Below are 16,637 nucleotides of genomic sequence, written 5' to 3' on the forward strand. Positions count from 1 at the left end.
CACACAGAGTCAGACATGACTGAAGCGATTTAGCAGCAGCAGCAACAGCAGAGCAGTTCTTACCAGAACCCTCCTGGAGCCATTCCTTACTCTTCTTATATTCACTCATTCATTTGTGTCTTCATCAGATGATTTTCAGGGTCTACTCTGGGTAAGTGGTTCCCAAGGATCTGCTGGGAGCCCCACCCCGTGGCCAATCCATCCTTCTTGCTCACCGCAAACATGCTGGCTGCCTTTTAGGGCTTCAGTACCTTCTCATATGCCCCTTTCTCAGCCTGTGAAGCTCCCCCATGAGATCACCCTGGGTCTTCCTTTCATTTAGCACTCCTTCCTCTGAGCTCCAGGACCTTTTTTACATTTTTCATTCATCTTCTCCATGTATTGTGTTAATCCCTGTTTCAAAAATCAACAATATTGGTTACTGTTACAGTAAACTTTAAAAAAAATATATTTTAAAATTAATCTGTTTGTTTGACTAATTTGCAGCACTTGGGATCTTTCATTGCTGTATATGGACTCTAGGGTGCTTGGGTTTAGTTGCTCCGTGGCATGTGGGATCTTCCCAACCAGGGATTGAATCTGCATCCCCTGCATTGGCAGGTGGATTCTTAACCACTGGACCACCAAGGAAGTCCCAGCAAACCTTTAACAGGCATAAAAGTCAGTGTACTCTTCCCAAGTGTTTGCCTCATTCTCTCTTACCTTGTGACCAAGGCTTTAGGTGTGAATGTCTATGCCCAGTCTCCAATGCCAGAGAAGTCTCATTCTCACCATCTGGAACTGAGACCAGCATGACATGACATTGCTAGAGGCGGCTGACCACTGCAGGGATGGCATGCAAAGGACCCATTGTGGCTGCCCCGTTGCCCCGCCCTCCCACCTGTTGTCCAGAGTCATCTTCGTAGCCTCTCACTGCATCAAGCTGCACCCAGCAGTTTCTACAATGGTTCTTCCCACAGTCCATTAGGAGAGAGGCAGTGTGATGTCCATGCCACTTGTAACCGTGCATATTTGGCTGTTTCATCTTTCTTAAACTGCAGTCCCTCCATGTTTAAGTAGCTATAACAGTGTGGATCCTGACCACCTTACAGGGTTGGGATGAGATGCTAATGAGTGTGTGTGTGTGTTAGTCAGTCAGTCATGTCTGACTCTTTGCGACCCCATGGACTGTAGCCTGCCAGGTTCCTCTGTCCATCGAATTCTCCAGGCAAGAATACTGGAGTGGGTATTTGGGATGGAGTGGAGGTATTTGGGATGATTTGGGATCAAGAACACTCCTGATGCAGGGATTGAACCCAGGTCTCCTGCATTGGCAGGCAGATTCTTTACCATCTGAGGGTACCACAACTCAGGACTTGGAAATCACCCCATTGAAATATGAGGACCACTTGTTCACTCCTAACTCAGTCCCTAAGCTGTCTTCCCTTCTTCCCCATTCTTACTACTATGGGGGAGCAAAAGTTGCCACCCCAAAATATGTCTCTTTGGCTGATTATTTTAAGAAATTGCAGACATGGGAGAAGCTCTGAAAACTGAGTAGAAGTTACCCTTTGATAAGAGACATTCATGTGTATAAGGGAAATCTCCATTTATAAGGGTATCTCCCTCTGTGTTCTGGGAAGAGGACAATGACCTTACCTCTAGAAAGTCTTATCAGTGCAGAAGACTGAGAATTCAATCTGCTGAAAAATCTAACCTTTGTTCACTGTGCTTTTCCTGGTGACATCCCAAACTGATTCTCCACCACCACCACCTCTATTATTTATTTATTATTTTTTAGCTGCCACCCAGGGCAAGAAGGATCTTAGTTCCCAGGCCAGGGATCGAACATTCACCTTGCAGTGGAAGCACAAAGTCTTAACCACTGGATCACCTGGGAATTATCTTTTTTAAATTCTTTTCCCCCCAACTCCTTTTGTCCTCAGCTGAAGATGGTGTTTAAGGTGAGGGTTTCTGCCATTTTGGGGAGTTACTTATTCTTCCTGGGGATCTTCCACGTATACAAGAGGTGTTGCTGTTTTTTAGTTACTAAGTCATGTCCGACTCTTTGTGACCCCGGGGACTGTAGCCTGCCAGGTTCCCCTGTCCATGGGATTTCCCAGACAAAAATACTGGTGTAAGTCACCATTTCCTTCTCCAGGGGATCTTCCCAACCCAGGAACTGAATCCACATCTCCTGCATTGACAGGCTGATTCTTTACCAGTGAGCGGCCAGGGAGCCCCACACAGGAGGTATACATGTTCTTAAGATTTTTTTGTTTGCTTTTCTCCTGTTAATCTGTCTTGCGTGCTTGCATGCTAAGTCGCTCCAGTCGTGTGTGACTCTTTGCAACCCTATGAACTGTAGCCTGCCTGGCTCCTCTGTCCATGGATTCTCCAGGCAAGAACACTGGAATGGGTTGCCATGCCCTCCTCTAGGGGATCTTCCCAACCCAGGAATCAAATCCACTTCTTTTATGTCTCCTGCATTGGCAGGTGAGTTCTTTACCACTAGCACCACCTGGGAAGCCCGTTAATCTGTCTTGTGTGTGTGTTCGTCACTCAGTCGTGTCCAGCTGTTTGCGACCCAATGAACTGTAGCCTGCCAGGTTCCTCTGTCCATCAAATTCTCCAACCAAGTATACCGGAGTGGGTTGCCATTTCCTTCTCCAGGGAATCTTCCTGACCCAGGGATTGAACCCAGGTCTCCTGGGTTCAATTGGCAGGCAGATTCTTTACTATCTGACCCACCAGGGTAATCTGTCCTACATCAGTTAAATTATTAGACTAGTCAAAGACCCTAGAAGGGTAAAAGAAAAAAATGCCTCCCCCGTAGTTTAATCTGTGTAATTGACTGTTGCAGCTGAGAGAACCTGGGGCCTCAGGCAAAAGCTGGCAGAAATTAAGAATTCTTATCACATCAGTCTCCTGGATCTCTGCCTGAAGGATCTGATGGAAATAAGAGAGGTGAGAGTCTTTTTCTTTGTGTAAATTTAGATTAGCAGGAGAAAATATCTGTGGAATTAGTTCCTTGGCGCTCCCGGATTTTGCTAAGAATGTTATGAGTTTTCTATTGACCCCCTTCTTTCCAGGGAGGGTTATTATTTTCTTTTGTCTCTGTCATCCATGTCCTGAGCGCTTGACTTTATGCCCAGTGAGAATGTTCTGTCAAGTCTCGTGCCAGCAGGGAGGTGCATGTACCAGTGTGCATCTCATGGACACCATATGAGCTATGGATCTAATCAGTCAGTTAGTCAGATGCTCAGGTAATGACCTGGCCTTGCAACTGGGCTCTCCGCAATCTCTCTGTTCAACCTTGCCAGCTCTTATGCGACTTTGTCCTAAGGTGTCCTTGTCCATAAGAGGCTTTTGTCTTGTCAACTTCTGTTGCTTTGTTAGTGCTAAAAAAAAAAAAAATCCATGCCGGGAGCACCTGCCGGGTGTCAAAGATTAACAGTTCCATAACCGAAGGCACGCGGCTCGCTATTGGGAAACTGGAGATACATTTTCACAACATCATTCTTACCGCCTGTAGCAACAAAGGGTTTTACTTCTTAGGCTGTCTTTGAGAGTGAACTTTCTGGATCGTGTGGTGGCTGCATGTTTTTCACTCTCTTGGGGACGCCTCTTGCAGGAAAGAAAGGAAGGCTCGAGAAGATGGTCATGTCTCAGGCAAGTCCCTGGGATGGCTGCCAAGTGTGGGTTCTTGGCTTTGCACAAGAAAGAACTCAAGAGCGAGTCATGGTAAAGCGAAAGAAGGTTCGTTGAGGGAGATACACATTCTGTAGACAGAGTGAGGGCCATCTCAGAAGGCGAGAGAGGCATCAGGGCACAGCTTTGTCACTTTTTATAAGGATGGGTAATTTCATAAGCTAAAGGATGGGAGGATTATTCCAACTATGTGGGGGAAGGGTTGGGGATTTCCAAGAATTGAGCCACAGCCCATTTTTTTTTTTTTTTTAGTTTGTATATTTAATCATTTCTCTTTTTTTTTTTAACTTTTTTTTTTTTGTATTGAGGTAAAGCCGATTAGGGCTTCCCAGGTGGCGCTAGTGGTAAAGAACCCGCCTGCCAATGCAGGAGACGTAAGAGGTGTGGGTTCTATCCCTAGGATGATCCCCTGGAGGAGGGCATGGTAACCCACTCCCATATTCTTGCCTGGAAAATCCCCATGGACAGAGGAGCATGGCGGGCTACAGTCCATGGGGTCACAAAGTCTGACATGACTGAAGTGACTTAGCACACCCAGCTAGACAGAATATGTGGGTTCCATTTCATTTGTGGCTAGGTTCCGACCCAGTTGCTGCCAGCCCTCAGAGAAATTATAGCCTAGAACTACCATGACCAAAGTGGGGAATATTCTGATTAGATAAGACCATTTAGGAAGTATACTTACAAGCAAGGGCTTCTGAAATCAAACAGTTAGAGGGATACCTATTTTAATTGGAATTTTATGTGGAAGCCTCCCAAAGTTTCCAAAATTGCCTCTTGAAAGATTTGTTGTAAAAGGCTAATAAAAAATAAAGATACAAGAGGTATCACAACAAAAGATTAGGACTTCCCCGGTGGTACAGTGGATTGGAATCTGCCTGCCAATGCAGGGGACATGGGTTTGATCCCAGGTCCAGGACGATTCCACGTGCTGCAGAGAGACTGAGCCTGCATGCTGCAGCTGCTGAAGCCCATGCTCTGCAACAAGAGAAGCCGCCGCAGTGAGAAGCTCGCAGACTACAATGAAGGGTAGCCCCTGCTCGCCACAGCTAGAGAAAACCCAAGTGCAGCAATGAAGACCCAGAACAACCAAAACTAAAATAACTAAATAAATTAAAAAAACAAACAAACGTAAGAAATTTAAACTAAAAGATAATTTACAGAAGAAAAAAAAAACAAAACCAACCATGAGATTAACTTAATTCCTACTGCTCTTCTCTGTCCTCCTTTGAGTGCTTATCCTAGTAATCCTTTGCCTGAATTCCCTTTCCACTCTGAAGAGACTATTAGACAATTAATTTTGAAAATAAAACCGCTTGAGATTGCAGACAGTCTTTCTTAGATACCTGTCACTTCTCGGTCAAAGGCCAAGCTAAGGGCCATAGTTAAAGAATGCCTTAAATGCACGAAGGATTCTCAAAAGTTTTTGTGGATTACCTCCTGAGATTAACAGTTTGATAACAGACAGAAAGAAAATCAGGTGAGAGGCCACCAGTCTGGCTGAACTCATGATAGCTGATATTCAGATCCAGCAGGAATTTTTCCTAGGTTAAATGGAGCCAGAGGAAAAGGAAAACACTCCAATGTACGCAGAATCAAGGAGATTCAAGAAAAGGAATTCTGACAAATACACATTTCTGATAACCTTAAGACCATAAAACTGAACTGGGTAAGAATGAACAGAACCCTAAGGAAAAACTGGATTCATAAAATTGCTAACAAAAGATCAAGAATTAATAATATGGACTTGAATAAGCAGATAAGAATGATTATACTTTTTGTGACTTTGCTTTATTGCTTTGAGGCTCTTTAAGGTTTTGTCTTCTCACACTTCGTCCTCCCAGATGCTGCAGTGGTAAAGAATCTGCCTGCCTGGGGTTTTGCAAAAATGTGGGCACGAACGAGCATGCACGCACACAGTCACGCTCTCCACACTTAAGGAAACTTCTCTCTCTTAAGCTATCTATGACTCACAGTAATTTAGTAAAATATATCTTGTGAACAAAGGTGAAACATTTATGTCTTCTCTCTACCAGATTCCTCCAGAATTCAGAAACTCTTAGTTTCTAAGAATCTGTTCTCCTTGTAATAGGACACAACGAGAAACATTGGTTATATTACCAATGTGCTTATCCTAGTAATAAGGATGGAATGCCATGTTTGAGAGATGTGCAGAGACTCAGATTTGACAAAGAACTCAGGTTGACTTTATGGAGCCAATAAAGCCCCTTCACAAAGCTGGCCTGGCACCTTGCTTACAAGATTACCAGCAAGCTTACCAGCAAGATGAATACGGCCTTCATCAGCCACTTCCCGGCAGGGGCAGGAATCTCATGATATTTGGGGGAACCTTAAAAATAGAGGACTCACTCAAATCTATAGGATTTGCAGGAGAGTCTGATGGTGTTGACCTAAAACAAAACAGTCAGTTATTTTACCAGCAAAATAGGTGTATACGGGAACAACAAAGAACTGCAATTTGGTACATACAACCTATGGCAAATCACAAGCAAATCTGAAGAAAGGGGAGAACTGATAGGGACAGAGTAGGATAATCAAATAGTTAGCTCAGAAATCCCATTAGGCAATTATAGAGGGAACTTTAGGGGGCTTTGGGAGACCTCAGTAAGTTAATGATCACTCAAGAAAACAGGTTTGCTTAATCATAAAACCATGAAACAGAGGCATGAGACATGCCTCAAAACAATAAAACAATGGTGGCATGAGACCCACATTCTACCCAGTGAGCTCAGTAAGTTAATGACCTCTACGACATGCTCTCCGCACACCAAAGAAACAATAATTTCTGGAAAGGTGACACTTCAAAGTGAAAGTTCCTCATTGTACTGAGACCTGAAATTATTTTTCCATAGTGCCATGACAGTCCCAGCTTGACCATGTAGGGATATGAAAACTCCACTGTCCAACCTGGAGGAGGAACTCATGATGGAATCGTGACGTCTACTCAAGAATGAAGAATAAAGTGGTCTTCCCGCCGCCCCCCCACACACACACTTTTCCTTTGATTATAAAACTGTAGCCCACTAAGTTCTCAGGGCACAGCATCCTCTCTCCTACCCACTTGTAAGCACCACAAGTGTCCTAATCTGATAAATCACTTCTTAGCTATCACTTTGCCTCTTGCTGAATGCCACCTAGCAGTTTCAAAATCATTCTTTGATAGAAGAGAAAGGGAAGGTGGGAGGGCTGGTATAAGCAAGGAGTCCATTGGAAGAAACAGGAAGTTTGAAATGTAGTGGCTTTTCATTGGCCGAGTTGTGACAGTCTCTCGTTGCCTGGGCTGTTGCAGGGCAAGGAGAAGTTCTTCCTTCCTCCTGCTGGGCCTTAAGTAGTAACCTTCTTCTGCTGGAGATGCAAAGTGCAAGTGGCTCAGTCCTGTCTGACTGGCAACCCCATGGACTATACAAAGTACTTTGTATCGGGTTTGCAATTGACATTGAATGGTGGGGCATGAGAGCTCCCTCTTCTGACCTCCCAACTCCATCTTAAATGAGGTTTCTGTTTATTAATTTTCACAATGGCTGGTCCTTGACTTGGCTTCTTGACCTCAAGAAGCTGTGAAAATTTCACTCTGAAGATTCCTTATGTAAAGTTCCCTCAAACCAGATTTTAGACAGCCTACATGATCAATCACTATTCTTGCTGCACTTATGTAGATGATCTGGCCAAGTCTGATGAGGCTATACTTCCTTTGCAAACAAATTGGTCTTAATTTGTCTATCTTTGGTAGAAATTAAGGTGATTTTAAGATGGCTTAAAACGCAACATTCCAAAAACTAAGATCATGGCATCCAGTCCCATCACTTCATGCAAGATAAATGAGGAAAAAGCAGTAACAGTGACAGCTTTTATTTTGGGGGGCTGCAAAATCACTGTGGATGGTGACTGCAGCCATGAAATTAAAAGACAATTGCTCCTTGGAAGAAAAGCAATGTCAAACCTAGACATCATCTTAAAAAGGAGAGACATTACTTTGCCGACAAAGGTCCGTATAACTATGGTTTTTCCAGTAGTCTTGTATGGATGTAAGAGTTGGACCATAAAGAAGGCTGAGTGCCAAAGAATTGATGCTTTTGAACTGTGGTGCTAGAGAAGACTCTTGAGAGTCCCTTGGACAGCAAAGAGATCAAACCAGTCAATCCTAAAGGAAATCAACCTTGAATATTCATTGGAAAGACTGATACTGAAGCTCCAATACTTTGGCCACCTGATGCGAGGGGCCGACTCATTGGAAAAGACCCTGATGTTGGGAAAGATTGAGGACAGAAGAGGGGGCAACAGAGGATGAGATGACTGGATGGCATCACCAACTCAATGGATACGGATTTGAACAAACTCCAGGAGATGGTGAAGGACAGGGAAGCCTGGCGTGCTACAGTCCAAGGGGTTGCAAAGAGTCGGACACAGCTTAGTGACTGAACAGGGTGATTTTAAAGAGAAAAATTGCTTCAATAGCACACCTTTGTAGATATCAGACTCTAGTGCTGTTCATTGTCTTTGAGATTTTGTTATTTACTTGTGAACTGAACTGGATCTTGAATTCTACTAGTTTCCTTCAATATCTGGTTATGACGTTCCAAACTAAACTTTCCAATTTTCTCCCACCCTTCTAACTTGGAATCACTAAGAACAAAAGCTGCTCTTTTCCTCGAAGCCCTACAGACTGAATGACTTGATATAAACTTCAGAGAAATTGCCACAATAGCTCATATTTAGACAATCTTCTTTGTGTTTGTTGTCTGGGCCATTCAGAAAAATTTGATGGGCCACCAGTATGCCTGATGATATCATCAGACATTCAAACTGCGAATCAGGAGAATCTGATTGCCACCACTTGCCCTCCATCTGAAGATGCTTTAAGCCTGACATCTAGAACTGACATCAGCTCTCACTGGATGCTCTCAGGACTCAGACACTGGGTTACAACTTGCTCCAATCATTCACTTTGTTTCCTTAGAAGTTCCTCTTAAGACTCACAAACTTGGAGAACGAACGTATGGTTGCTTGTACACGATGCTGGATTTAAAATGGATAACCAGCAAGGACCTCCTGTATAGCACACGGACTCTACTCAGTGTTACGTGGCAGCCTAGATGGGAGAGGAGTTTGGGGAGAATGGATACATATACGTGTGTGGCTGAGTCCCTCACTTGAAACTATCACAACATTGTTAATCGTCTATACCCCAACACAAAATTAAAAGTTAAAAAAGAAAAAGAAATTCCTCTTATTAAATACCTGATTTCCTGTACAATATAGAGCTAACTTTGGGGACCCAGTTCCATCACTTACCTCCTGAAATGAGATATGTAACTCTAACGGAACTGACCTATTCTCACCATTGGGAAACTGGTTCAACGTGGTACGGACCAATCTATCAACTTAGTTTCTGGGCTGTGAGACATCTTGGAAAATTTTCAAAGGAATTTTCTGCTATACGGGAACAAAATTTGCCACCACAGAATTTAACTCTTTGGCATAGGGCTATTTCAGGCTGATTACTTTTAAGAAACTGCAGACCATGAGAAACTCTGAAAACTGAGTAGAAGTTACCCTTTTGTAAGAGGCATTCACATGTACAGGGGAAATCTCCATCTGTAAGGTATCTCCCTCAGTGTACCAGGAAGAGGAAGATGACCTTATTTCTAGAAACACTTACCAGTGCAGAGTTCACTTAAGTTCAGTCACTCAGTCGTGTCTAACTCTTTGCAGCTCCATGGACCACAGCACACCAGGCCTCCCTGTTCATCAACAACTCCCGAAGTTGACTCAAACTCATGTCCAGTGCAGAAGATAAAACCTCAGATCCGCACAAAACCTAACCTTGTTTACTGTGCTTTCCCTGGTGACCTTCCATAGGTCTCCACCCCCAGCATTTTTGTTTGTTGTTTTAAATATTTATTTTTATTTATTTATTTGGCTGGGCAGGGACTTAGCTGTGGCATGTGAACTCTTCGCTTTGGCATGTGGGATCCAGACCAGGGATGGAATCTGGCCCCCTTCATGGAAGAGCGGAGTCTTAGCCACTGGACCACCAGGGAAATCCTACATCTTCTGCTTTAAATATATATGTATTTACTTTTGGCTGCACTGGCTCTTTGGTTGTTACTCATGAGCTTTCTCTAGTTGTGGCAAGTGGGGGCCACCCCTCCTTCTAGTGTGCCAGCTTTTCACCGCAGTGCCTTTTCTTGTTGCAGAGCACCTGCCCTGGGCACCAGGGTTTCAATACTTGCGGCACACAGGCTTAGTCGCTCTGAGGCATGTGGGATCTTCCCCAACCAGGAATCAAACCAGTGTTCCCTGCATTGGCAGGTGGATTCTTAACCACTGGACCACCAGAGAAGTCCCACATCTTTTGTTTTTTTTAACTGAAGATGATATTTAGGGTGAAGAGCTTCCACTCTGCCATTTTCAGGGAGATTTTCTGAGTATCTCACATGTATACTGGAGGTGTGAAAAATGGAAGTGTTAGTTTCTCAGTCCTGTCTGACTCTTTGTGACCCCATGGACTGTGGCCCACCAGACTCCTCGGTCCATGGAATTCTCTAGGCAATAATACTGCAGTGGGTTGCCATTTCTTTCTCCTGGGGATCTCCCCAGACCCAGGGATCAGAACTGGGTCTCCTGCATTGCAGGCAAATTCTTTATCATCTGAGCCTTCAGGGAAGCCCTACAGGAGGTATACATACTATTAAATGTTTGTTTTTTTCCTGATAATATCTTATATCATTTTAATTATTAGACTAGGCAAAAACCTGGGAGGGTAGAGGAATTCAGCTTTCTAAGCCAGGCAATCCTTTCCCTAGGGCAATAATCCCAAGCAGCTCGGTCCATTAGCGCTGGGGGCCTGCATAGGTCTATTCTTTTGATATCCGCATCTTTATCTCCCGGAGTCTGTATAACAACACTGAACAGTTCATCGTATGAGGTCCTGTATTGTTTCCATAGTATTTCTTCCCAATTGCGAGATTTCTGAGTTCAGGGCCAGAACCAAGTCCTCGCGTCCCCACTCTCCCCACCACTGCGTCCCCCTCCGTCCTCTCCCCACCACGGCGCCGAACACAAGGAAGCACATCAGAGGTTCCACAATTCTTTTCTAAGATCCACTGATTACAGGCTTTGGAGCCCTGAGTAGCCGCAGGCTGGCGTTCCCCCAGGGAGGCTGCAGGAGGGCGCCAGTGTGGACAGCGAGCACAATGTGGAGATACTGGAGTCCCGATTCCAGCGGGTTAGGGGAGGGCGTCACCTAACCAGGCTGGTCCCAGTGGAAATAGCCAGCCCGGCGGCTTGGCCGCGCCTGCGCGCCCGCCAGCCCGGCCTCGGGCTGGTACCCACCGCAAAGCGCGCGGAGCCGCGCGGCCCTCTTTGTGCGGGCATCAGGTGCACACCCGGGAGCGAAGGTCGCCGGCGTGCGCGTCAGCGTCCGGAACCCCAACCGCCGCCCCCTCTTGCCTGCAAGGCTCCCCTGGGATCTCCTCGGGCGCCCCGGGCTGGAGTGGGGGGAGGGAGGAGTTCGGACACGTAACCGGCCTCCCGGCCCCTCTGGACTCCGCGTGGCCGGGCAGGCGGGGGAGCCGGGAACCGCTGCCCCAGCCCGCTGGCCTTCGAAAGATCCTCCTGGGCCAATGGCAGGAGGGGCGACGCGCCCGGATTGGTGCAGGCGCTCTGCTGATCACTGTGGAAACCCAGGCGGAGGGGAACGCGGGAGGATGCGGAGCCCCGGGCGGGGGGAGCCGGAGGGGCGGGCAGAGGAGGTTTCGAGGCCCTGAGCTACCCAGGAGTTTTCTCTGGAGGCAAAAGTCCACTGAAAGCTGGGGGTAGGGGGTGGGGAGGGGGGCGGAGGGAGGGCTGGAGGGAGGGGACCGCTTGGGAGCACTTGGAAGCGGAGAGGAAAGCCGAGGCGAGGAGGCTGGGGGAGGGGACGTCGTGGGAGGAGGAGGAGGAGAAGACAAAAGCCGAAAGGAGAAGGGCCCGGACAGCACTCACCGCAGTGCACTGGGCCACCCGGTCAGCAGGCAGCATGGGGAAGGGGGGAAACCAGGACGAGGGGGCCACCGAGCTTGAGGCGCCGATGCCTACCTTCCGCTGGGAGGAGATTCAGAAGCACAACCTGCGCACCGACAAGTGGCTGGTCATCGATCGCAAGGTCTACAACATCACTAAATGGTCCAGCCGGCACCCCGGGGGCCAGCGGGTCATCGGGCACTATGCCGGGGAAGATGCTACGGTAAGGGCCTGGGGCCTCTCCCGCCACCCTTCTCCGCTGCAGGAGGGAGGCAGGAGCCGTGGGTCCCAGGGCGTCAGACAAGACCTCCAGCGCCGAATGGAGCTTGGGGGGCCGTTCCGGAGGGAAGGAAAAGTGTCTACGGCGCTCACCTCCCGCTCCGAATCCTCGTTCCGTGGCGCAGTTGGGTCAGCGTGCCGTGGGGGTCGGATTTTGGAGCCCGGGAGGCAGATCCGAGCGGTGGAGATCCGTGCAGGATCTATCGCGCGCGCTTGGACCCTTGCGTCCGTTCCTTCCTCCGGGTTCATCCGGAGCCCGAGACCCCCAAAGCGGGGCGCCGGGACCCTGGGACTTTGGCGCCCCCAGCGTGGAAGATGGCCGCCCCTGGGCCCAGCGGAGAGGAGCGGGAGAGGAGCCAGGTGTAGGACTCGGCGCGCGTCCCCCATTCTCCGGCCAGACAAGGGGGCGGGGAAGGAAAGCTAGTCCTCGGCCAGGTCTCGCTCCTGCTGGAATTCCAGTCTCAGACGGTCCGCAAAGGCTGCCTCGGAGACCCCGCCTGGTAGCTGCTGTTCCCACGCTTTCAGAGACTACCGAGACCCCCCCCCCCTCCCCGCCCCCACCTCCCGCAGAGATCGGCGTTCTTGAAGGGGAGGGAGGAGGCGGTGCTGATGGAAAACTAGTAGAAAGAAAAAGGGCTGGAGTTTGCAAAGCCCAGGTGGAGGGGGCCTTTGGACGGGACGATATAGCAGCACTAGGCTGGCTTAGGCAACAGGTCCGGCTGCACCCGAGGTTACTGTGGGACTTCAGCTCAATGGTCCTGTGTTCCCAAATCCTGCCAAGAATGCCCTTCCTTCATCCTGCCCTGGGAGAGGTAGGGGCGCCCTAGGATCTTCCCTGAGCCAAGGCTGCCCATCTCACCCTCAACTTTAGGCACCAAACCTGCAGCTTTGTGACTGCACAGCACCCCCACCTCCTCCTGAACTCAGAGAGGCAGGGAGGAAAGAAAGGGACCACCCTTGGTGGCAGTGAGCCGGAAGCAGAGGTGTGACAGCGCGGAGAACTTGGGAGAGGTGACTAGGGAGGGATCAACTTGACATAGCTCATCCCACCTGGAGGTCTGGCATGCTGACCTGTTTGGGCTTTTGCTGTTCAAGCTCTATGGGCCTGTCAGTGGGTGGGGTTCTACATCTCCCTACCTCTTCTATCTCTTTGGGACAGGCAGAGTCAAAGGATGGGGCAGGTCAGACAGCTATAATCTAAGCTGTTACTTGGCCCCTTGCTTTGACCAGCAGAGGGTCAGTGATAGCTTTTGGCCCCATACCATTTTACTTGCTTGTGAACTTGGCTTAAGCCCTTGGGGCTGTGAAAGTGATCGTGACTTAAGTGGGTATAAGATTTTTAAGTACCATCAGTTTATTATTTCATTGGGACCTTTATACAACCCTGTGAGGAGGTGGCATAAGAGGAGTTCCCAAGTAAAGACTTGACTCTTGGTTGGAGTCTTGCCATGACTTCATTAATAAGTTCTGAAGGTTCCTGCCCATGGTTGAGCCTTCTGAAAAGTTTCCTAGAAAAGTCAAAAGCCCGTGGATTGGTCTGGTGGATTGGTCTGTTTATTCCATTGTTGTTCTTTAGTTGCTCAGTTGTGTCCAACTCTTCTGCAACCCCATGGACTGTAGCCCGCCAGGCTCCTCTGTCCATGGAATTCTCCAGGCAAGAATACTGGAGTGGGTTGCCATTTCCTTCTCCAGGGAATCTTCGCCACCCAGGGATCAAACCTGGGTCTCCAGCATCACAGGCAGATTCTTTACTGTCTGAGCCACCAGGGAGAGGGAAGCCCATTTATTCCATAGTGTTAAATAAATATATTTTCCTAGGTTGGCAAGGCATTTCATAAACTGCAAGCATTAGATAAATGCAATGGAGTGTTATTTACTGCAACATACCAAGTCTAAGCTTGTACTGCTCACTGTATGACAGGCCAGTAGTCAAGAGACAGTTGTTGTGGCAAGGAATAAGAACTTTATACCTAAGGCCACCAAACTGAGAAGAGAGTGGGCTCCTGCCCCAAAGACCCATCTTGCCTGAGTTAGAATTCAGGATCCTTTTATACTTAAAGGGGAAGGAGTAAAGTCGAACACTTCTGGTTTCCATTAGCCTCGTGAGGGGATGTGTTAGTGTCTTCCTCCCTGCAGTCATTCACAGGTTTGGTCAGGAGGTTTTCTGGGAACTAAACAAAGGTATTAATATTTTAGCTCAATGTTCATTACCTGGGAAGCAGTTTCCCAGAAATGAGCCATTATGTATAATTTAAGTTTATAGGCAAACATCCCTTTAGTGATTAACTTGTAATAGACTACAGACAAGGTTCTAACATATTACGTTATCAGAGAAGTGAGTGTAAGAGTGAGGATTATGTAACAGCTGGAATGTAAAGTAAACAAAGAGGAATTTGGAGGAAACTTTTTAAAATCTATGCCAGGTCTATTTGGTGTAGCAAAACACAGAATCGCTATGCCCAGAGCTTACTGCCTTGTGAGATAAAACTTTTGGGGCATGAAATGCATTAATCTTGTTGAATAATGGTGGAGTGAGCAACTGGATTTTCTCTCTCTCTCTCTCTCTCCCCATCTCTCTCTCTCCCTCCCCATCTCTCTTTTGCTTGGGACCACAATTGAAAAAGACCACACAGGAAGTCTGGTGTCTCTGGAGAGGGGACTCCAGGGACACGGGAACAGGCTGGGAATGGAGAGACTACTTTCTGGCTGTTGAACAAGTGGCTTTGCTCTTGGGCATGGACTTCCTCAGAGTGGGGGCAGTGAGAGTATTTACAGTCTTGTAAAGTTTGGGAAGGGTTGATGGGTAGATAGAGGTCAGCTTCCTGGGAGCACTCAAATGCACTGTTCTGAGCCAATCTAGATGCAGTAGAATCCTCACCGGAGGCTGGCAGTCAAGGAAGCCAGATAATCTGGGGCCTCAACAGGGGATTTTCCTGTTACCGAAGAGCAAGAACAAGCAGTTGTCATTTGGTCCTTCTGCTTTCAAGCGTAAAAAATGAAACTAAATTTTTACAGCTCACAAGGCACAATTGTACAGATCAGGCCTGTAGTGAGTAGCTCTCATTGATGCTGGGTTTAAAAACCTTGCTATCTTGGCAGCGTACCTGCTAAGTCGCTTCAGTCGTGTCTGACTCTTTGTGACCGTATGGAGCTTCTCAGACTCCTCTGTCCGTGGAATTCTCCAGGCAAGGATACTGGAGTGGGTTGCCATGCCCTTCTCTAGGAGATCTTTCCAACCTGGGGATCAAACCCATATCTCTTAACATCTCCTGCACTGAGAGGCGAGTTCTTTACCACTAGCACCACCTGGGAAGCCCCTCTTGGCAAAGTGAAGTCGCTCAGTCGTGTCCGACTCTTTGAAACCCCATGGACTGCAGCCTACCAGGCTCCTCTGCCCATGGGATTTTCCAGGCAAGAGTACTGGAGTGGGCTCCCATTTCCTTCTCCAGGGGATCTTCCCAACCCAGGGATCAAACCCAGGTCTCCCGCATTGCAGACAGTCGCTTTACCATCTGAGCCACCAGGGAAGCGCCTCTTGGCAGCACTCAGACCACTATCAGGATCTACCATCAGGGAGACCTCCTAGCCCATCTTCCCTTCCCGCCTCCTCTACTCCTTCCTGTTTTCACCTTGGGTTTCTTCCCTTCTAGTCCTCTGGCTCTTTTCCAGTCTTTGTCTTGCTGTGGGCAAAGGGAGCCCTTGCCTGTGTCCCAGGGTGTCTTTCCTCTTTCAGAGGCAGAGTCCACCGCTGCAGAACTTTTTTTTTTTTTTCCCCTATTGAAGTATAGTTAATTTACAGTGTTGTGTCAGTTTCAAATGTACAGCAAAGTGATTCAGTTATATACATACATACAGATTTCAGACTGTTTTTCAGAGTCTATTACAAGATATCGCATATAGTTCCCTGTGCTATACAGTAATGCTCTCGTTGTTTATCTATTTTATATATAGTAGTGTGTATGTGTTAATCCCAAACTCTTAATTCATCTCAAACCTCCTTCCCACCCTCCATCCAGAACTTTTCATGTTTAACAAAGACTCATCATACATTTTCGGGCTTCCCTGATGGCTCAGCAGGTGAAGAATCTGCCTGCAATGCAGAAGATGCGAGTTCAGTCCCCAGGTCAGGAAGATGCCCCTGGAGGAGGAAATGCAACCCACTCCAGTATTCTTGCTTGGAAAATCCCATGGACAGAGGAAGCTGGTGGGCTGCAGTCCATGGGGTAAAGAATCAGACACAACTAAGCATGCTCTTACAGTTACTCATCACACATTTTCCCCAGCATCTCTGTAGCCCCAAGTTGGTCCTGGGCACAAAGGTGAATATCTAAAAGGTAGTGAGTGCACCTGCTGGATTTACTTCTCTCCTTTCAAACGGAGACTTGAATGTGGAACTTTTACCTCTAGACCCCAGCTGCCCCACCTCTGTGCATTGTCACAGTGACTTCCTGCCCTGTCTGCATCCATCGCCTCTGGGAACCCAGGGAAGGTGAGAAGAGGTCAAGATTCATTCCTCTTTTCATTTCTCCTAAGCTGTTCTTGGGAAAAGGCGACAGCTTGAAAATGGAATGAATCTCTGGCCTCCTCAAGTCAGGATGCTGCAGGTTTGAAAGGCAGAGGACCTGAGTTTGAGTCCTAGCTTT

The 16,637-nt window shown here is 47.5% G+C and overlaps 2 protein-coding genes across 2 annotated transcripts in view; one reads left to right on the plus strand and one right to left on the minus strand.

The window, feature by feature from the left end:
• FADS1 (fatty acid desaturase 1) overlaps window positions 1-12,710 on the minus strand; it is a 107,277-nt gene extending 94,567 nt beyond the window's left edge. The window contains exon 1 of the mRNA XM_061406605.1: window positions 12,088-12,710. Coding sequence (XP_061262589.1) covers window positions 12,088-12,381 — 294 coding nt within the window. The 5' untranslated portion in view covers window positions 12,382-12,710. The remainder of the gene's footprint in view (window positions 1-12,087) is intronic.
• FADS2 (fatty acid desaturase 2) overlaps window positions 11,469-16,637 on the plus strand; it is a 37,202-nt gene continuing 32,033 nt past the window's right edge. Inside the window, exon 1 of the mRNA XM_061406600.1 lies at window positions 11,469-11,938. Coding sequence (XP_061262584.1) covers window positions 11,732-11,938 — 207 coding nt within the window. The 5' untranslated portion in view covers window positions 11,469-11,731. The remainder of the gene's footprint in view (window positions 11,939-16,637) is intronic.

This window comes from Bos javanicus, chromosome 29 (assembly GCF_032452875.1).
Source record: "Bos javanicus breed banteng chromosome 29, ARS-OSU_banteng_1.0, whole genome shotgun sequence".
Classification (NCBI taxonomy): domain Eukaryota; kingdom Metazoa; phylum Chordata; class Mammalia; order Artiodactyla; family Bovidae; genus Bos; species Bos javanicus.